This window comes from Ascaphus truei, chromosome 2 (genome assembly GCF_040206685.1).
Source record: "Ascaphus truei isolate aAscTru1 chromosome 2, aAscTru1.hap1, whole genome shotgun sequence".
NCBI lineage: Eukaryota > Metazoa > Chordata > Amphibia > Anura > Ascaphidae > Ascaphus > Ascaphus truei.
The window spans coordinates 237,865,141-237,887,914 of NC_134484.1; the positions used below are offsets into that span (position 1 = coordinate 237,865,141).

At 39.5% G+C, this 22,774-nt stretch overlaps 1 protein-coding gene across 2 annotated transcripts in view; it reads right to left on the reverse strand.

Annotated features, from left to right (window-relative positions):
- Positions 1-22,774, reverse strand: part of GABBR2 (gamma-aminobutyric acid type B receptor subunit 2) — a 1,005,342-nt gene that overhangs the window by 244,284 nt on the left and 738,284 nt on the right. For both annotated transcript variants that reach the window (XM_075585987.1, XM_075585988.1), the window contains exon 12: positions 4,337-4,444. In XM_075585987.1, the coding sequence (XP_075442102.1) occupies positions 4,337-4,444 (108 nt within the window). The remainder of the gene's footprint in view (positions 1-4,336; positions 4,445-22,774) is intronic.

Sequence of the window (22,774 nt, forward strand, 5' to 3'; positions counted from 1 at the left end):
TACTGTACACTACAGTATGCCAAGCAATGCTCTAAATAAAATAAATAAAATACCATCAATCAATCCATTCACAAATCAATTACAATACAAATCAATTACACAATTCACTATTCAAATCCTAGAAACAAAACAAGTAAACAGAAATAAATTACCATCAATCAACAAAATCTAACCAACAAATAAGCCACTATTAAAAAGCAACCCCCCCCTGAAATAAACTACTGCAAACACATTCACACAAAGCTGCAAAATACAGTTAAAAATGCATTTAAAAAAAAGCAAGCAAACATGAGCAATACTGTACAAGCTTTTATTAGCTCTGTATTATGTATATCCATAGGGACATACATAAATACAGGGGCAATAAATGGACATAAAAAAAATGAATCACATAAAAAAAAAATTCAAAACCTGTACAAGCTAAATAAAATACATATCTCTTGTTTACTTACCATTAGATGACCCACTCACCGACTCGGAACAGCATGCTCTCGAACCAATCCACGCATAGGAAACAGGAACCCATAAAATAAAAAACCATAAAGTAAAAAACCAAAAAATAAAAAACCATGTCTTTGTCTTCTTTCTTCTACAGTACTTGTACTCCATTGCGTCAGTCTTGGGGCTTCTTTACCTTCTCCGGGTCTTCTGGGGTCTTCTGCCGCTACGCCCCGGACTTCTTCATAGAGGGGAGGTCCTCCCTCCATGCCGCCTGGCTCTAAAATGAGACGACATAGACTTTTATAGACCTATGACGTCACATTTTCGTCAAATGGTTCCCATGGCCCTGATTGGGCCATGAAAACCATGGGATTAAAAAAAAATTGATGACGTCATTTAAGGGCAATGACGCCAGCCAATCAGCATGGCTGTGCTTCAATTGCCTTTAAGACGACGTCATCAAAAGAAAGATGGCACCCCACCATGGTACTTGAGCCAATCAGAAGTGGGTTTTACATCTCAAGTACCATGTGAGGGTGGCCATCTTTCTTTTGATGATGTCATCTTAAAGGCAATTGAAGCACAGCCATTCTGATTGGCTGGCGTCATTGACTTTAAATGACGTCATCAATTGAAATTTTTTTTTTTTAAATCCCATGGTTTTCACGGCCCAATCAGGGCCGTGGGAACCATATGACAAAAATGTGACGTCATAGGCCTATAAAAGCCTATGTCGTCTCATTTTAGAGCCAGACGGCGTGGAGGGAGGACCTCCCCTCTAAGAAGAAGTCTGGGGCGTGGCGGCAGAAGACCCCAGAAGACCCCGGAAGAGCCGGAGAAGGTAAAGAAGCCCCAAGACTGACGCAATGGAGTACAAGTCCTGTAGAAGAAAGAAGACAAAGACATGTTTTTTTATTTTATGGTTTTTATTTTATGGGTTCCTGTTTCCTGTGCGTGGATTGGTTCGAGAGCATACTGTTCCGAGTCGGTGAATGTGTCATCTAATAATAAGTAAACAAGAGAAATGTATTTTATTTAGCTTGTACAGGTTTAATTTTTTTTTTTAATGTGATTGATTTTTTTTTATGTCCATTTATTGCCCTTGTATTTATGTATGTCCCTATGAATATACATACAGTAATACAGAGCTAATAAAAGCTTGTATTGCTCATGTTTGCTTGCTTTTTATAAATGCATTTTTAACTGTATTTTGCAGCTTTGTGTGCAAATGTGTTTGCAATAGTTTATTTCAGAGGGGGGGGGGGAGTTTGCTTTTTAATAGTGGATTTTTGTTGGTTAGATTTTGTTGATTGATGGTAATTTATTTCTGTTTACTTGTTTTGTTTCTAGGATTTTAATAGTGAAATGTGTAATTGATTTGGATTGTATTGTCATTGATTTGTGAATGGATTGATTGATGGTATTTTATTTATTTTATTTTATTTAGAGCATTGCTTGGCATACTGTAGTGTACAGTACATGATGCACAGATTAATTGCATCATGTACTGTACACATTGTAAAATTACATTTTTGTATAGCCATTTGTTAGATATTGATTTGCCAACTGTACTGTACTTTAGATGCTGTGTTCTTGGAGAAGAGATCTATTTTTATTTGCATTGTGCTGTTTTTATTTGGAGATGTTACTGTATGTGTCAGAATGTATTTGCTATTTATTTTTGGCAACGGAGGACAGATGGGCTTTGCTGGTGGAGGGGATTCATACTGTATTGCAGTGGTAAGTAGAAATGTATTTATTTTATTATGCTAGTTAATGTATTTAATAATGGGCCAAATAATCTATTATCCATACTGTATCTGGATAATAGTTATTTGGCCCATTAATGTAATGTATGTGTGTTTGGTGGTGCGGGGGGGGGTGATTTATTTAAATATACTGTACTGTGTAGGCCATGTTTTAGTTTTTTTACACACAGGGTTGGCACCTGTACCTTAACCCCTTCATTGCCTTAGCGGGCATTGCATGGCCACTAAGGTAATGAAGCTGTTAAAATTTTTTCATTTTTATCTATTGTGTGCGTGAGCAGGGGGTCTCCTGAAATGAGCAAAGTTTATTTCAGCCCCGGGGACCCCCTACTTCCTAAGATACAGGCCCCGTTATGAGGTGCCCGTATCCCTCTAGTCCCGCAGTCACGTGACCCACAATTTTAACATGGCGGGGATACCGGCACCCCATAACTGGGCCTGTAACTCGGGAAGTAGGGCGTCCCCGGACCTGAAATCAACTTTGTTCAGCTCAAGAGACTCCCTGGTCACGTACACTATGAATAAAAATAAAATCTAAGCAGCTTCATTACCTTAGCAGCTACCCGCTAAGGTAATGATTTTTTATTTGGAGGGGGGAGGTGTTTGATACTAGTGTGGGGGAGCAGGGGGTCTTCCGAGCTAAACAAAGTTGATTTCAGCCTTGGGGACCCCCTACTTCCTGAGATACAGGCCCTGTTATGGGGTGCCGGTAACCCTCTGCATTGTTTAGATTCGATCCCACAGGATTTTAACATGGCGGGTGTACCGGCACCCCATAACCGGGCCTGTAACTCGGGAACTAGGGGGTTCAGTTCCGGAGACCCCCTGCTACAAAACTGTAATTTTAGAATTTTAATAAAACCCCCGTGATCGCCTGTGAGAGGCGCGGAGTTAGAGTGACTGATTCAGACTCTCTTACTGCGCGTCTATTACACACAGGCAGCCGCCGGTAGCATTCACACAGCAGGGGTCCCTACTTTGGGCATCTAATGCATCACGGTCATTTCAACAAAAATAACGTGCCAAAACCGGGGAGAATTAGGGGATTATATCGACTTCCAATTCGAGATCTGTTCGAATAACGGCCGCCCCATCAGTAAATGAAAATCATATTCTTGTCTTGTATCAGTCATAGTGTATTTTTATACAATACCAACCATGTGTGTTGATTTACTGTATAAGCACTATTGAGTAGCAACAAAGGGTTAAAAACACCAGGTCTAAGATGAGTGCTCTTATATCTAATATTACACAACCAATGGTTTAATATTCAATGCAAAGGTTAATCTATGTCAAGTTTTGGGCCATTTTTACTTAGCGGTGCTTCTCCATTGGACACCTTCTGGTACTGGAAGAAACAGCCCATTCACTATGTCTTACAGACTGGGAAGGTGTCTTACAATATATAGTAGCATCCCTTTGTAAAAAGGTCCCTAGGTCCCTATCAAGGCGCTAATCATAATAAACAAAGAAAGAGGACAAAGAATATCAGTGTTATGAATACAACTTGGACAAACAAATAAAAGACTTCTTACCCATTTCTTATTTGTTCTACTAAACGAGGTTATCATAGCGACAGTTGTTATTCACGTAGTACTGTACATTGTTTTATGAAAATATAATTTTCAGTTACATACTGTAGGTGTTCTGGGATTGTTGTTCGTGTCTGATCTTATCCCTAAATTCTGTATATTTGTCCTTCTCATAAACCACAGAAATCAATGTAATGATTATAAATGATATTGATTTGTGATCACATAAAATACACCCCCGGTCATTGTGAAGTATACAGGTGCAGCCACTGGTATCCGAACAATTGCCTTGGAAAATCTGCGGCAATACCCCAGTAATGCTGCAACATTTCTCTGACATTTCTGCAGACAGACTAATGGCCCATCGGATTAACACAGCGGGGGTCCCTGGCAGTCCCATTCAAACTGACCAGGGATCCCTGCTGTGTTAATCCGATGGGCCATTAGTCTTTCTGCAGAAATGTCAGTGAAATGTTGCAGCATTACTGGGAGATTGCCCCAGATTTCTCAAAGCAGTGTTAGAATACTCGTAGCTGCATCTGTAGTAACACAAGAATCATTCTACCTCTCGCTGGGCATTTCTGAACTGCTTACCTTTTTCTTCATTTTTACATTTTTGAAAATTGCATGGACTCTCCATGTTTTTGCAAACATTGCTCCGAATGCTGTTGTGTAGCCAACCGTCAAAATCCAGGTCCTTACCTTTGAATAAAGTAAAATACATGTTAGAAACATACTGTATGCATGACCAAATATTATAGCTTGATCTTTCAAAAGCAAGATAACAAGATTTTAGTAGGTAAATAGTAAACTACTGACAAATTAATGTTAAAGCAGTAATCTCCGTTGGTCAATTTTTGTTTTGACCCCAAATCAATCCAATCGATTAAAAGTTCAATTGTGTGGCAACAGGGCGGAGACCCCACATTGATTATAGGTAAATACAAAAAATGTGTCTATGAGCTTTAACATTCAGATGAAAGTGGGGGAAAAACAATAATGATTTCAGTTACAGATATACAAGGTAATTGGTAAGTAAGCCAAATATAAACCAAATAAGCTTTATATCTGAACCAAAAAGAACATTAGAGAAAATGTCTAGGATTTAGGAGTGGCTAAGGAATGGGTAGCTACAGATGTAGCAAGACTTACTGTCTCTGGCGCCATAGCTGAGCAAGTAAAAGCTGTAGCTCCGGAAACAGTGTCTCCCGCAGTCACGCTGCAGGGGGTCCATGCTTCGGAATCGGACCGCAGCGGGGTTGCGGTCATGCCACTTGCCATGGTGTCGGAGGCAATAAGACTTGCCACATCTGTATGTTAACTGAGAAGGTTAAAATAGGGATGTGCTCACTGTGTTGGTAGGGATGGTACTGTATGGCTGGTTACTGGCATTGCTGGTAACTGGCACGGCCTTGTAACGTAATGTTTGTTGTTGAAAATAGTCATATTTTTTTTACTATTTTTCAATAGTTCAATTTATTATCACCATAATTGATGGTGATATTTCAATATTTACTGTGTTGTTATTTTAATGGATATAAAGGGTGGAAGAGGTTAAATTTAATCAACGCTGCACTAGTCATGTGTTAATGTTTAGAATGTCCCAAAAGTTCCCTACAAGAACAAAATTATACTCTAATGTGCAGCATTGCTTTCAAGTAAAAATAATAATTATTGTTATCACAATGATTTTGACAATAAATACCATGCCTTTAACCTCACATTACAGATGAAATGAAAAATGTTAAGGAGACGTTTGGCTTTGGGACATAAATTGATACTTATACTGTATGTGAAATGAGATTATAGTTTATGTCCAATAAAAATTGGATTTCTGAATTATAACTATCTTCTCAGTTTTTTTTTAAAATTGAGTCAATTAATAGGAAGGATTGAAAAGTCAACTGGTCTCTGCTATTGTTGTCATGTACTGTACAGTATTGATTGAAATTGTTACTTTTTTTACTTGTATTTGATTAAGAGTTACAACATTATTACTTTTTTTTCAGAAGCTTAACTGCATTAGAAGCTTCGGGTGGGCACTTTCAAAATGTTTTTGTGTTTTGGTTCTAGAAAACACCTTGTGTTTTGGTTCTGGATTTGTGAAAAACTTAGTTTGTTTGGATTTGGATTTTTTCCAAATTATGTATGAAAAAGCTTAAAATAAGTATAACATCATAAAGAATTTGATTCTAGAATATAAGTATTTTTCTCCTAATTTTTTAATTATGTTTTGCAGATAGTAAATGGGATAAGCAGGTTTATTTTGCATAACCTATTTGGTGCCAATGAGACTACATTGGATGTCCTTAAGCCTTAATAGCCTCTTTTATATGCATGTAAAGAGAGGTAGTACGTAGTATAGTGTTGAGAATATATCAAGTCGTTAGTAGACTGTTGTGGCCAGCCCAAAGGGGTTAATATATTAACATGTTAATTGTTTATGTAATATATTTGTTATCATCTATTCCTGATTGGGTTAGGTTATCGTGTATCTATCTATACACCAGCCTGGGGTATGTGATTAAAATTGCTCTTTATTTTTTATATCACAAGATAGCAGAGTTTAGGGACTAGTACGTTAGAGCTCATGATCAATTAGCTGTAGAATACTCACGTGCATGCTTATTTGCATTAACCCTACCACAAAAATATCACTGCAGTAAAATGCACATTATACTGTTTACTGCATGTGATACGGCTCTAATGAATAGGCTGATGCAATTTGGTGCCATTTTTTTTTATTTAGCAGAGTTTAGTTAACATAGGCATACAGTAGCTGTTGAGATACTGCATAGAGTGCTTTTTATAAATCTTACTTTATAGCCCTCTGTATCATATTTCAAACTGTCCCAGAGGGGGGAATTTGCCAGTCACTTAGACTTGTTTCATCATATTAGTCAATTCCTATTTTAAAATGGTCTTGTTACAGTTTCCATGGTATGCTTCTGCATTGACAGTGTCCATAGAACCTTGCCAAATGAAATAATAGCTTTCCCTGCAGATAAATTGTTCAACAAAGATATTGACATATACTGACATCCCTTACAGAGAATCTCAACTTCCTTCCCATACATTTTGCATCAGCTGTGTTTCTGCCATTTATCAGCTTTTCTGTCCAGTGCTGCCAGCTAGAGATGTGCAAAACTTTTCACTTCAGTTCGCGAACCAGGCAAAATGTGCCATTTTTTTGCAAAACATTTAGGAAAAAATCAGCAAATGTTGGGAGTTTTTTTTGTGCCAGGAATTAAAAGTCAACTGGCCTTTTTCTGTAATCTCCGATTTGGCCCTACCACACAAAATCATATTGAGACCAAGTCACATGACCCTTTATATACTGCAATTTTCACAAAACTGTGTTGAAAAATTGTGAGATTCTGTTAAAACTTTTTCATGAATCAATTTTAAAAACATTCGCTAATCTCTACTGCGAGGATTCAAGGTGACTGTTCTCTTTATGAGAGCACTAATACAATGCTATTACAATGACCAGTTATGTGTGCCGCCCTAATAATACTACTCCTTCTAATATCCCATTTTAGAGCACATTTAAAATAAACGTATTATTTTATATTAAAGTGAAAAATCTCTAAGCAGAGCCCTGCAAACAGAGAGGAAAAATAGAGTCAGAGATGACGTAAATAGCATTATTTATTTTTTACCTATACAGTAAACTTAAAGTTGGTCTGGCATTTGTAAAGTTTATTCTGTTCTATCAAATATGAATGTGAAAATGCAGCCCTTCTAAAAAAACGATTGCACAGTATTAATAACTATACAGACCGCATAGGAAATGCATCAACGTAAAAAAAAGTGCACTAGAAGTTTGTTTTGACATATTTCTCCATTTTCTGTTCACGTTTGTATCAAATGTGTTTCTTTGATGCAAATTATTAACCAGCAAAGTTTAATACTTCTGCTTTTTCCTTATCTCCAATAATCTGCCTGCCCATCTAACAATGAAAGGGTCCTATATTCACTTTTCTCATTTTTTTGTTATAAAGTTACTTAAAGAATCTTTTAGGATTGATCTTATTTTCTATTGCAATCCTTTTTTCATTATCTATTTTTGCTAATTTGATTGCCCTTTTGCAACTTTTCTTGCATTCTTTATAATTCTGATACAATGTCTCCATCCCTTCTGACTTAAAGAATCTAAACGCCTTCCTCTTCTTGTCCATTTCCTCCCTACCTGTTTATTTAGTCACATTGGTTTTGACTTATTTCTTTTATACTTCTTTTATATTTATTACCCAAGGGTATACACTGATGAGTGTGCTTTTCTAACAAAACAATGTTTTAAAGACTTCCTAATTATCTTCCACATTTTTCCCTGCAAAAACGTCATCCCAATTTATACTTTGTAGATTAGTCCTTAGTTTATTAAAATCTGCCTCTTTGTTAAACCCAAGTAATCTGGTTTTTGATCAATTATTTCAAATACTGAAACGATCACTGTTACCCAAATGTTCCCGGACTTCAATATTTGTTATTACCTCTACATTGTTTGATATTACCAAATCCAGTATTGCTCCTCTCCTGGTTGGTTCCTCGATAATTTGGGTCATGTAATTGTCTTTAAGCACCCCCAAAAACCTGTTTCCTTTTATTGTTATGCTTATCTAATTGCCCCAGTCTATGTCTGGATAATTAAAATAACCCATTATGCAAATATTACCTAGTTTTGATACCTTCTCCATTTGAAAAAGTCATTTATCTTCCCCAATCTCACAGATATTTGGTGGTTTATAGCATATCCCTACAAACATTTTCTTTGTACTTTTACCTCCACTGACAATTTCTATCCACAAGGTCTCTACATTTTCATAATTCCCTTCATAAACATCTTCCCTTATAATAGGTTTTAGATCCGGTTTAACATATACACACTCCTCCTCCTCTTCAATTTGCTTGATCCTACTGAAAAACGGAATAACCCTCTAAAATTAACTGCCCAGAAAATTTCATCCCACCATGTTTCAGTAATACCTATGATATCATACTGCTCCCTTGTAGCTTTTAATTCAGTCTCCCCCATTTTATCTGTCAGGCTTCTTGCATTAGCAAACATGCATTAATGTTTTCTTTCAGCCTGTACTATTATCTTATCTGCTCCTTCCTTTCTACTCCAATTGGTTTCAGTCTTTAGAAGTTTACTAGTATTATCTGTATTTAATATGGATGTCTCCCTAGTTGCCAAATTCCCACTTGCCCCCATTCTACTTCCATGACCCTTTGCTATTTCCCCATCTCCATCTAATCTATTTAGTTCGTTATCTGTTTCTTATCCCTCCCCCTCCATCCTAATGTAGTTTAAAATCTCCACCACTAACTAAAACGTACTTGTATATTGTACAAGCAAGCATGTACTATACAACCATACCATATATTACCTTACAAGTGAGTTTTAGTGTGAAACATTGCACTTTGCTTCTCCTATTTTTAAACTAGATACTTGGGCAGCTGAAAGAAAAAGGGCCTCATCAAGGCTACCGTTCTTTACTACCACTACTTACTTTATGGCAACTTATGTACTTTATGACCCTTTTTGCTGCAGCTTGCAGCTTAGGTCTCATGGGGTTTTTTTGGCGCCGTTTTCATATGGTGTGCCCATAGAGGGTGTATAAGATATGCACAGTCACTTACACTTTATCTAAACAAAGGTTCGCATGTGGACCGAAATCTTGATGCTTGCGCAATACATTTTATAATCTTTGAAAACCAGTGGAGTGCCTCTTTTTCTATTTTTGATCTATCTGTAGTTCCGCATCCAGCGGGACCATTGTTGCTGTGCACCCATGCTGATTTGTTACCTGGTATTGTGAGTGTACCTATTTTGTACTAGTCTAACAAACAAAACATTCAAGAAGGAGACATCGTCTTGCTCAAAGAGAAACAAGTTGAGCAAAATGAGTGGCTAATGGGTCTTATTGTCAAGACCATCCCTACTGCGAATGGAAAGGTCCGTAAAGTTGAACTAAAAACCACTGGAAAACCTTTATCGGACCAATTACAGAGACCATTCTTTTAATGTCTTACCAGGGCTCCAGAAAATGAGAACATTCAACCCGTTTTCTTCAATGGCTCCTAAAAGAGATATTAAGCAGCACAAAGCTATCGATGACTGGTGCACCTAACTTTGCACACATTTCACCAAAAAGGACTTTTTAGCCCTGGTGGTACCGGCCGGTACCATGTTACTAATGTGGACTATGGACTTTAAAACTGTTGTTTTATTGTATGTTTAGTATATTTTCCACATGTTTTTTTTTGTTTTTTTTTATAGTAGTATCTATTGACACCAGATAGGGAGTTTTCTGCCTCCAGTTCAGTTTCTTCTGTATTCTTCAAGTTTTGGTCTGTTGCCTTAGCAACCTCCCTTTCTCTACCCCTCAGGCTTTGAGCCATTCCTTTTTCCATGTCACTTGGTACAGTCCAAACTTTTTCCTTCTGGCTCTGTGTATCAGTTCTTTCTTTTTACAGATTGCTGCCTCTGCTAAGACTCTCCAAACTGCTGTCTCTGTGAGAAAGCTTTGTTTCTTCCCTATTACTTATTTTTATACTTCCCCAAAACATTTTTCTTTTATTTCTGTTTGTTCTTATAATACAAAATACTTCAGAAATTAAGAAGACCCCATTTTGTATAGAAGGAGGAATTGAGTAAACTGCCTGTCTCAACTCATTAGCCACAGTAAGCTTGGAGCAGAACAACACACATGTTGGATATTGTATGGATTGCTCCTTTAAAACCAACACTCATAAACAATGATTCAGCACTTAAGTAATGTATCATTACCCAATACTGCACATAATACAGTACTGTAGTTCTTGTGTTTGAAACATACTGTATTAATTCTATGTGGTCAATAGGACTGTTGCCAGTACAGTACATGTTTAGGCCTTTGCTAGTGTGTGTTCATGTGAGCCAAAAAAAGTGCAATTAGGTACATCGTGTAATATTTTAATTTGTGCTTGGGTAAATGTGTGTATGTGTATGTGTGTGTCTGCTACTGACTAAAATAGTTTGAGGAATAAAATATGTATATATGTGAATGATTTCCACTTGGGGGGTACAGGTGTGTTTATCAGTGTCTGCAAGTTTGCGATTGCATGTGTGTATGTATTAGAGGCTTCAAGTGTGCATATGCTTGTTTCTCTATTTGGAAGTGCAGTACTTTCAGACATTTACAGGCACATTACATGGATTATAGGAACCCAACCAGGCATGAATTCCCAGTTTGGCAAACAGAAGCTGCAGCTCATTTGGAAACAGTAACACCTGGGTCCCAGTTGGCTGCAGCAGCCACCTGAAGGGCTACACTGTAACATACTTAAGAGAATTAGCTACAGTATATTGTCGTATGTGTCTCATGCATGGGTTATTGAAGGAAAAAGCATGACAAAGATGAATATAAGCAGGCCATCGAACATAGCTGATACAATCGTTCCAAAAGGGCATTTTTTGTGGCCAATTTTGTTTATGAGAATACAGCATTACGAAACAATCTATGCTTACAGTAGAATGCAAGAGTATATGATGATAAGTAGAGATGTGCATATTGGTCATGTGATCTTACAAAAATTGTTGGCAATCCTTGCTGTTTATTGTATTTTGTTTTTGAAAAAAAAAAATCAGGAGTTTTTTGTGTCTCGCTTTATGAAAATTAAAGGTGACTGGTATAACAGTTTATGAACATTCTGTGAACCTTCTACTCTATCTAAATAAAGTTATATTTGTTTTCCTTTATTCTTGATCAAAATTGGTCATACAATTGCCTTAATTGAAAGTGGTGTCTGAAAAGGGCCAACTGTCTTTGGGAGGGGAGACGTCTGAATCTTCCATAACGTGTATCAGAGTATCATGCCATTGTTTTGAATGACTGTTAACACTGATTAAACTCTGATACACAGCAGAGAAAAACAGAGATGCCTGCTAGACCTAGATAGAACAATAACGACGAGGAGTAGGTGCACTAGGGGATATTAATAAAGCCAGAGGAAGAAGTCCTATTGACAGAGGCTCTCCTGAGGAGGGCAGAAGACAGGGAGGCCCCAATAACATGCACTCGTACTGCTAAACAAATTGTGATATTAGTCTGATCGATAGTGGGTAGGCTGAGTGACAAGTATTACCTAGTAAATAGTATTGTGACACTTGTGGTAGTGCAGCCAGGTGTACTAACTAGGTGGGTGGATAGACCATCTAGTTAGGGTATTAGACTGTGAGCCCTAGTCAACTAGAGACAAGACAGAAGTCCCCCATGTGGGAGTGTAGATATGATCGTTAGTTCAAAATAATGTTTAATTACAACACAGATATAAAATGCATGGGGAAGGTAAGCGATGTGTGCAGAGGTACGTACACTCACGGAGACTGTTTTGAGTGAAATTAAAGCATGGCTGTATTGAGCCTATTCCTTTAACAAGGCAAAGCATACAAAAATAAACAAACACCTATCCCTGTATAAGGGCTAACTTACTTCTCAGTCCCTCTCTACAAGACTGGGAGGAAAAGCCCCTTACCAGTCTGTACCCCAAAGTCTCAAAAGGTACCTCAATACAGGTGGCCCTTCAAGTCAGGCTCTGGATCTGGATGGATGGGTGTTTGTTGAGGGTCCAGCTTCTGGTAGGTTCCCGGTTTACTGCACCCTGGAAGATAGGGCTGTTCCCTTGGTGTCTTGTTATCAGCACACATTATCCTGTGTGCTAAAGAGAGTCTCTCCTTATGTCAACACAATTGTGTGCTAAGGAAAATCTCCTCTGTCAGTCCTCTTTCTCCTCTGTCAGACTCAGCACCCTTGTGTGCTAAGGACATTTCCTGGCATTTTCCCCTAGGAGGCTTTTTTAGAGTTTGAATTAGCCAGCTGGAGTCTGGTTAATTGCCTGGCTGCAATTAACTAGCTCCCTGCTGAATTTAGAGACAGTTTTTCTTAAACAGGGATAAGTCCCTGGTACAGGGACAAACAACTTAAAAAATGGTGTTGAAAAATACATCACTTTGTAGGACTAGTGCACTCAAAATATTAGTGACTGGTCTACCACAGGTTGAGTATCTAAGACCCCCGGTGCCTGGTTTGTCCTAGTAACAGGTGAACCTTGATAAAGGGCCACAAGCCCGAAACGCGTAGGTGTTCTGTTTTTGTGCTTTTTTTGATCCATTAAACTTTTATTGTGGGAACGCACCTCTGTGTTTATTTTTAACCTTCAGTGGAACCAGTGCTTCGTTTTTTTCTTTTCCCTGCTCCTGCTTATCTACATCAACGGAGGCACGGTATACCCCAGGAGAAGTGAAACATCAGGCTCCTCAATTGCGTGAGTTATACTCTTAAGTGAGCCTTTTCCACTCTCCTTTCTCCATTAGTGGCTGCAAGGATTTTTGTTTATTACCCCATGTTATTACCATGATGTTGTATTAATGCTGGACACTGGCAGGTGTATACTGTCCTTACCTCATTGCCTGTGGGACTTTATTTTCCATTTACACATCTAACAGGTGTATGGGTGTAATTTAATATCCTAGCCTTATCTTTTGCTTCCTTTGGAGGGGTAATCCGCTGTACATTCAAGTCAATCATGATTGTTTGCTGTGATTTTTGTTTCAGAGCACCATGCAACTTTATCTTTCCGAACCAAACAAGAGACCTGACATTAGCTGGGGGTGACTGCAAAATACTGTCATGGTAAAGTTGCAGTCCCGGTGTCTCGTGCTGCGATCAAGGGGAATAACATACTCATATGGGTAAGGGTCCCCAGACCAAGCTAGGATGATCAGGGCTGCCAGTCTGCCAGCGGTGTCTCTTGTGAATAGTATATGGTTCCCATATTTATTTATTTATAAAAATGTTTTACCAGGAAGTAATACATTGAGAGATATCTCTCGTTTTCAAGTAGACTGTATGTCCTGGGCACAGAGTTATATAAAAAATACATGGTTACAATAAAAGAACAGGGTTATACAGTCACTTCACAGACATTTCATGGACAGATAAAGTAGGAAAATTGGGTACTGGGGATAAAGGGCTTGTGAGTTTCAGATTGAAATAGAGCAGCTTTAACATCAACTAACATCAGCGAACGGCAGCAAATGGCTCACGCCCTTTGGCTGCCCTTCGGCTGCGCCAAAGGCTGTGCGCCTTTGGGGCAACGCAGATGTACGCTGGAGTGAACAAAAAGATCTTTCCTTTGTGTCCCCATGGCTCATTAACATTCCAGTGGGTGGGGTTGCCGATTCAACAAAGATCAAGCACATGTTAACCCTTAGCACGCCGGTCCTGTGCAGAGGGGAGCAGTTCTTGGGGGGGCCCCATCAGGCTGTGCGCCTTTGGGGCAACGCAGATGTACGCATATGAGCTCTCCTATGGAAACAAATAAGGAGAGGCAGTGGCTAGCTGCATGCTAATGGGTGCTACCTGGGAAAGGGGGATATAAGCTCACAACAGTACTAGAAGGGCCCTCTTGGTATTGCATATGAGTAGTGCAGGTGCCCCTGTAAAAACATAAGCAAGATAGTAGTATCGCTAGATAGCGGATGTTCCTGGAGATTAGAAAGGAGCAGTGCCTAGCTGCACAGATGCATGTATAACCAAGGTGGAGGGGCTTAATGCCCTCAAACAGTGTTACCAATATCCAAACGGGTCGCTTGTGAGTGAGTACTCCCTTCCAAGGAATTAACTTAAAGTGGGTTGCAGTGTATGACCCAGTGAGCTAAATACAGTAGTAAGGGCACTGGGTAGCCAATGTCCCTATAGATGAAGCAGGAGCAACATAACACAGTACTGTAGTTCTTGTGCTTGAAGCATATTGTATTAGTTCTCTGTGGTCAACAGGACTGTTGCCAGTACTGAACATGTTCAGGTCTTTGCTAGACTGTGTTCATGTGAGCAAAAAAGAGTGCAATTACAGTAGGTGCATCTTGTAATATTTGAATTTGTGCTTATGTAAATGTTTGTATATGTGAGTGATTTCCACTTGGGGGGTACAGGTGGGTTTATCAGTGTCTGCAAGTTTGTGATTGCATGTGTGTATGTATTAGAGGCTTCAAGTGTGCATATGCTTATTTGTCTATTTGGATGTGCATTACTTTCAGACATTTACAGGCACATTACATGGATTATAGGAACCCAAACCAGGCATGAATTCCCAGTTTGGCAAACAGAAGCTGCAGCTCACTTGGAAATAGTAACACTTGGGTCCCAGTTGGCTGCAGCAGCCACCTGAAGGGCTGCACTGTAACATGCTTAAGAGAATTAGCTATATTGTCATATGTGTCTCATCCTTGGTTTATTGTAGGAAAAAGCATGGCACTGACAAAGATGAATATAAGCAGGCCAGGGAACATAGCTGATACAATCGTTCCAAAAGGGCAATTTTGTTTGTGAGAATACTGCATTACGTAACAATCTACGCTTATAGTAGAATGCAAGAGTATGTGATGATAAGTAGAGATGTGCATATTGGTCATGTGACCTAACAAAATTTTTTGGCGAACATTTTTTTTTTTTTTTCAAAAACAAAATTCAATAATCAGGAGTTTTTTTTTTTTGTGTCTCACTATATGAAAATTAAAGGTGACCGGAATTTTTTTAACAGTTATCTGATAGTACTGTGAACCTTCTACTCTATCTAAATAAAATTATATATTTTTTCCATTATTCTTGATCAAATTTGGGCATGTAATTGTCTTAATTGAAAGTGGTGTCTGAAAAGTTGCAGTAGCTGGTAGAAGAACTCTAAGGTCCAGCTGTCTTTAGGTGGGGCGGCTTCCGAATCTTCCATAACATGTATTAGAGCTGTTTGGAGGTTAGTAGACCCTCCCCCCCAGGGTTTAAGCTCGCCCTCCCCAATTCCAAGTTAGAAGGGGTTTTTCATGCTGCTGGGTTTGGATAGATCCAATATGATCATTCTCCCTCCAAATATAGAGGTAAATGAGAATTTTAGTGTTAGGACCTGAAAATTTGGTCATGCCTTGATGTGGCTTGCAGGCTTATAATGCTTTGGCCAAAGGGTTTAACTAAATGACCCATTTTCAAGAGAAAATATAGGTATTTCACTGTGTACAGTATTTGTCATATTGGATGTACCTTTGGGCTTTTCTGTCTTTTGTTGTATACATTTGGCCACGCCCAGTAGCACTCCTCTTGACACATACATATATATATATATATATATATATATATATATATATATATATATATATATATATTTATTTATTTATTTATTGTTATGTTTTGGGGTTTCTTGATCTTGCATTTAACAGATATAAAATGCATGGGGACTGTAGAGATGTGTGCAGATGTATTTTTTTTAACAGTTTATGAACGTACTGTGAACCTTCTACTCTATCTAAATAAAATTATATATGTTTTCCTTTATTCTTGATCAAAATTGGTCATATAATTGTCTTAATTGAAAGTGGTGTCTGAAAAGTTACAGTAGCTCTAAGGGCCAGCTATCTTTGGGAGGGGGGACTTCTGAATCTTCTGTAACGTGTATCAGAGTTTCATGCCATTGTTTTTAATGTCCGTTAACACTGATTAAACTCTGATACACAGCAGAAAAGCACAGAGATGCCTGCTAGACCTAGCTAGAACAATAACGATGAGGAGTAGGTGCACTAGGGGATATTAATAAAGCCAGAGGACGAAGTCCTGTTAACAGAGGATCTCCTGAGGAGGGATAGTGGGTAGGCTGAGTGACAAGTATTACCTAGTAAATAGTATTGTGACACTTGTGGTAGTGCAGCCAGGTGTACTGACTAGGTGGGTGGATAGTCCATATAGTTAGGGTATTAGACTTTGAGCCCCAGTCAACAAGAGACCAGGCAGAAGTCCCCCATATGGGAGTGTAGATATGATCGTTATAAACGCAAAGAAGGGAAAAAGCAGGCACTAAGTGGATAAGGGAAACTCCATTAATTGGGTGCTCCATGTACTTCCAGTGCTACCATCTACAGTATAGGCGTATAATAATATCATTTAGGGCAGGGTAACCATCCTCCTTAGAAATAACACCAGCAACTCAAATCCATAAAGAGAGAAACAATACAGCAACCACAGTCCATTCAATGAGGGGAGAAAGCCATCTAACCTGTCCGGTGAGTATTAAACTCCACCCGGCGGTCCCTCTGTGGGTGGGCTAATAATAACCTCCCATGTCCTCAAAAAAAAATTCGATAAAGTCCCATACGGATGAAACGCATCAGAGGATCCTCCTCATGTGGTTTTAACTTTGGCTTGTATGTCGGAAATAAGTTATTTTTACAGCACCTTGCCTCCAGCCTATTCTAACAGCAGTGCTCGTTCTATTACCTCACTAAAAAGCAGGCACTGTTTCTCAGGAAAAAAACAAACAAAATTGAATGAAATCAAGGAGAGCGTGTACCCATAGAAAAATGATTTAATGGAACCAGCAAAAAGATACAACTAAATTATGGGGTACAAAGACCCCCACCAATGCGTTTCGAGCGTGAGCTCTTTATCAAGGGATACGCTGGGACACTTTATTTATTGTGTGGCCCCTTACTACATTGCTTGTGGGGGTCCTAGCCTACTAGTCTGATTACAATGGAGAAGTAATTAATGTTTGATTATTCAACGTTTATTGATTACCGAGGGGTTCATCTCAGGAAATATTATATGAATTTATTGAATTTTGCTGTTTTCTCAAAAATATCTTGAGGTTTTTTTTAGAGCACCACACATTTTTTCCATTTGCTAGATATGATCGTTAGTTCAAAATAATGTTTAATTACAACACAAATATAAAATGCATGGGGAAGGTAAGCGATGTGTGCAGAGGTATGTACACTCATGGAGACGGTTTTGAGTGAAATTAAAACATGACTTTATTGAGCCTGTTCCTTTAAAAAGGCAAAGCGTACAAACATAAACAAATACCTATCCCTGTGTAAGAGCTAACTCACTTCCCTGTCCCTCTCTACAAGACTGGGAGGAAAAGCACCGTACCAGTCTGTCACCCCAAATTCTCAAAAGGTACCTCAATACAGGTGGCCCTTCAAGTCAGGCTCTGGTTCTGCATGGAATATCCACTAGCATTGGAAGAAATCCTCTATGAGGGTGAGCCTGAATAACCACAATGCCTTTATTTTACTTCTCAATTGTGAGTGAGATACCTCCTATTACAATTATTTATACAGTATGTTATTGCACTATTGTGTGTCTCTCTTATTTTTCCACATATTTGGGAAGTATTTGCGCTTCTTATCCCTTGCTTCAGTGTGCCTGTTTTGGACGCCAGTTTGAGTCCTTGTCTGGGGCAGCACTTCCTTCTGTCATTTATTTATTTTTGGCATCACAAGTGTGTTCACTATTTACATTGCTAAACGGTATTTATGCATGATTTTCTTTTCTTCCATTATCTGATGGATATAGTGTGACAGTGAAGGGGTACCCAGGCCATGAAATAAAGGCATTCTGTTTGGCTGGGTTCTCCTGAGTCAAATAAAGTGACTGTAAAGTGTCAGTTCTGCAGCCCAGGGCTGGCTGCAGTCCTATTAATAAGTAATAATATGTCTAAAATGCGCCCGCTATGAATAAGGGGCCTCTAGCACTGTTTAAAGGGTTAATTAGATAAGCGTGGTTGTGGTTTTGTGGTTGAGTCCGGCATTACAACACTGTATCACTGTGTAACCGCAGACAAGCAAGGGCAGCTTTGACCGCAAGTTAAATTGGTTAAGTTGTCTGCGGTCATGAAAAGATGCCAGATCGCAACAGTGTATAATGTGGTTTCCTCATTCAATTAAGGTCAGTTGGTAAAGTACGTCTGCGGTTATCGATTGCGGCCGGGGATTGCAACATTGCATCCTGACCTCAAACCGCAGACTGGGGAAAAGTTTAACCACAAACCACATCACAGCCCACACATAATTAAGCAGCTAACTTTGGATAGGATGGTCCTAGCTTTCTGATTTTTGGTGTAAGGAGTGCTAAGGGTTAGACATATAATCTAGTATAGTTATAAGAACTGTAACATTTATTTAAAAGCAGTAGTTTGGGGTTTAGTACTTTAAAGTTATAGGAACTGGGACATTTACATTTCAGTCAGGCAGTACAGCGGATACATTAAGCATTCACCATTGTCATTTATGATCAGGGATGAGTCATGTATAATGTCAGTCAGGACTTCTGAGACTCCCTTTGGAGCAGGCTCCAGAGTGTCTGCAAAAGTCTGTGGTTTCAAAAAACACTGTCCTGGGGAAAGGTATAAATGTAAGGAAATGTATATAAACAGTTTGCCTATCAGATGTCCAGGCATGCTGAAGAAAGGTAGACTTTCTGCCGCAGTGCAAGGGGGCTTTGTCAGGTACGCTAAGTGGGTTAAGTGTGAAGTTAGCGCCTTACCCTTAGCATGCCGTGAAGCCCTTTGCCTGGCTGCAGGAACTGCTGGCAAACTTGTCTTTGGGTGGTAATTTGTTTCCAACGCCAAGATTGTCTGTATATTTTCCAGATAGGCTTGGGAGGGTGTTATAAACCCATGCAGGCTATCGGGTGGTGTGTTAATCATCGTTCATCCGTGTGTCATCGGAAAGGACAGCGTGTGGTACAAAGTCATTTCATCGCAACCAAGAATTGTACCCGCTGTAAAAGTAAGGCCTTGGAAACTAATTCTGCAAGCACAGAACAAAGATAATTCTTTCAGCAGAGAAACAGGGGCGGCAAGCGGCCCTCCTAGCCAAAGACGGTTTCGTGTCCCTGGTTTGCATATTAACCCTGCTCTTTGGAATTAATACCTAGAGACTGCATTTCATGGACTTTCGTTCTGGAAACCATTTATTTTGTTTTACCTCATTCTCGTAAGTGTTATTTCGTGTTATCCTGTAAATCAAGTTGTGTGTTTCTCGTGTGAATAAATACAATTTATTTTATCTCACGTTTTGTCAATCAAAGGATCCAGGTATATTTTTGTAGGATAAGCACTGGTCTTCCGTGACATATAGCCATTTCTGAAATCTCCTGTATCTCCTAAATGGAAAGGAACAGTTCTATAAAAGTTATGTAGCCAGGTCCCCTTTTAGCTCCTGGTCAGGAGGGAGACACCTGCAGAGGTGCCCGGTTGCCACCGGAGCTGCGGGTGGACCCGGATAGGTGCAGGAAGCCATTCCAGTACTGCAGAGAGCAGGTGGCTGCCATCGTGACCTTCGCAAACGCGCGATAGAGTTCCCGCGCATGCGCATTATGAAGAGAGTTGCGGTGGCCATTACCAGGCTCCGCACGGGACTACATGTCTCAGCCGCCTCAGGGGGATACTAACCATGTGAGGCAGGAGAGCCAATAGGGCTCCTGGATCCATGCTGAGGAAGGGAGATACATTTGGCGTGCTTGAGACCGCTCAGTCAGGAGCAGGACAGCAAGGGGGTAAGGCAGTGTCCCAGGTACCAGTAGCCCTGGGACTAGGTCAGATCTCCCCACAGGTCCCAGCTAGGCCCCAACTCACTGTATCTTGTGGTTGCTGCAGGTAAGGCCCATGGATAGGGACGCTTCCCAATCGCTGCCTAGTGTTAATGCCCCTGTGACGGACGCCTCTCCAGACCAGACCACAGGCACATTATCATAGACTTTTTAAGGGATACCCTCCAGTGGGAGCTCCCTCAAGAGGCGGACGCTTTCGGACAGGAAAGAGAGGATCCAGTAGACCACGTCATGGAACCATGTTGCGGTTCGGCGAATCCACTATCCAAGTCGGCCTTGTCTGGCCTAAGATGAGGAAGGTACACAACATGCACCAACGGCCACACACAGGGGGTTGCGCTACTCCACACTCTTTGGGTGGATCTGACTCTGTAGACACCGGGGTGATTAGGTGCCCATGGCACCCTCAGTACTTTGGGGGTTCCACCGATGTGGTGTTACTGTGGGTATTGTATTGTGGCGCCCTGTACTATTAGTGTACTGTAGAGTTATATGTGTGTCAGTAAATATAAGCTACTTATACCAGTGTGTGTATCTTTATTCACTGATTTGTATTGGTTCCTGTGAGGAGTTATCCTGCTGCGCTAGGATCCCTCCCAGGTGGAAGCGCTGTGTCCAGAGAGAATGTAATCACCCCAGGCTCCCAGTGGGGGAGGATTAGGCCTCCTGTATGCTAAACAGGTACCCTGCACGCGTATTTCCCTTAGACATGGGGAAAAGGGGGCTACAGGTATAATGGAAGAAGAGTTGTAAAAGTATCCTTCTTACTTGAACAAGTCAAAACAGTTCTTCCTCTTTAAAAAGTCACAGTAGTGCAAATCACAATTAGTGAATAGAGCCCTATGATCGCGCCTCAGATAATTACAACTGTTACCATGATCTTCCCAGCTCTACTGTCTCTGTTCAATATACTGTATCTGTTACTTTTCCTCAACTTGGCATTCCTTTCAGAGAAAAATCTTACTTTTATCTGACAGTAAATTGTCCCAGTAATGAAGGCCCTATCACATTATCACATGGTGTAGATTAGAAAATATATAGGAAACTTAAATCAACAGTCTGTGATGGTTTTTGATCTTTAATTATGCTGTTTTGATTTTTTAACTCTGATGCTTTGTTCAGGAGATATTAGCATTTGACAGATTTTGTGTCCAGCAGGTTAAAATGAAACTCATCAGAGCACAATGTGGTCTAAAAATTACCATGGTAACCTCGGAATCTAGATATTAAGAAAATCATGTTTTTTTTTTTACACTAGAAAAATATATATTTTTTTAAATGGCAGGATATGCTCAGGGGCAGGGTATTAACATTATAGGATTTAAGCTCATATAGGCTTCTGGGGGAGGGTTTGCTTCTTTAAGGCACACTACTGTATCGAGTGTTTGCTAGATACTAACCAATACATTTTATATTTTGCCATTTCTAGGCATTTTAGGGAATTATATTAGGGAGATGACATTTGCACAGGTCACAGTAATTGGACAGCACAGACATTGATGCAGAGATCACACAGATACAGGGAGGAACATTGGCTTAATGAATAACATTTAGCCTGTGCAATTAATGGAAACCATGTACTCAATCACTTTAACCCATTTATTTAATATGGCAATATGTAGGTTTTAGGTCTTGTTCTCATTATATTTGTATCTACTGTGTCCAGAAATAAAAGTCAAAGTAGCTATACCGTCAAAATGCTTGTATTCAGCAGCCTTCTGTGCAAAATAATAAAAAGCTAGTAAAATTGCCATGGATTGTTGCTCAGACTCTTTAATATGAACAATTTGGCGTTCATCCTTCATTGAAACAACTAAACATTACCTGCGACAACCAACATAATAAAATTGCATACAGAATGCTTTCAATTGCCCCGCATGGTTTGGTGGGTGACTCTGTGCTTGTACACTGCATCCTTTGTGGGGCAGCGGTGCATAGTGATAGGAGTGGCTGCGGCCTCGGGACGACAGCAGCATACAGTATGCAAAGCAATCACCGTGATCTCTGGAAGTGGCGGTGTCAGTCAACCTCTGCATCCTCACATGTCTCTAGACAGGATGCTGGGTCATCATAGTAGAGCAACCACCACCACCACCCCCAAAGGAGTTGGTCACCCACTCCATCTCTACGGCACACCAGACCTAGATCTATGTTCCAATCTGAATTCAACCAGCAACAGTGATGAAGGATATACAGTGTATTTGCAGTATGCAGTACTGCATATGGTTCATGTTCAAGGAACAAGGGAATACTTAGAAATGTCACATATTGACATAAATAGTGTTTCATTTCTTTATATTGAAAAACAGACTGGCGCTCCAGACATCTGTCAGTTTTTCTTCTAATTGAAAATGCCAACTGCACGTGATAAGTTGAATCTGATTGAAAATTGGAATAATTGGTTGCAATAATTACATGTTTTACATTTACAAGTGGAAGGAATGTTTGGACTATAATACAGAAATTAATCACTGCAGTAAGGGAAAGATTGCTTTACAAATCATTAAATTTGCTGCTATTAAAATCAATATCTTTGAAAAACCATTTACTTATGACAGATCCCTCAATTTATAATCAATAGTGTCGTTAGCAAATATTTCTGATA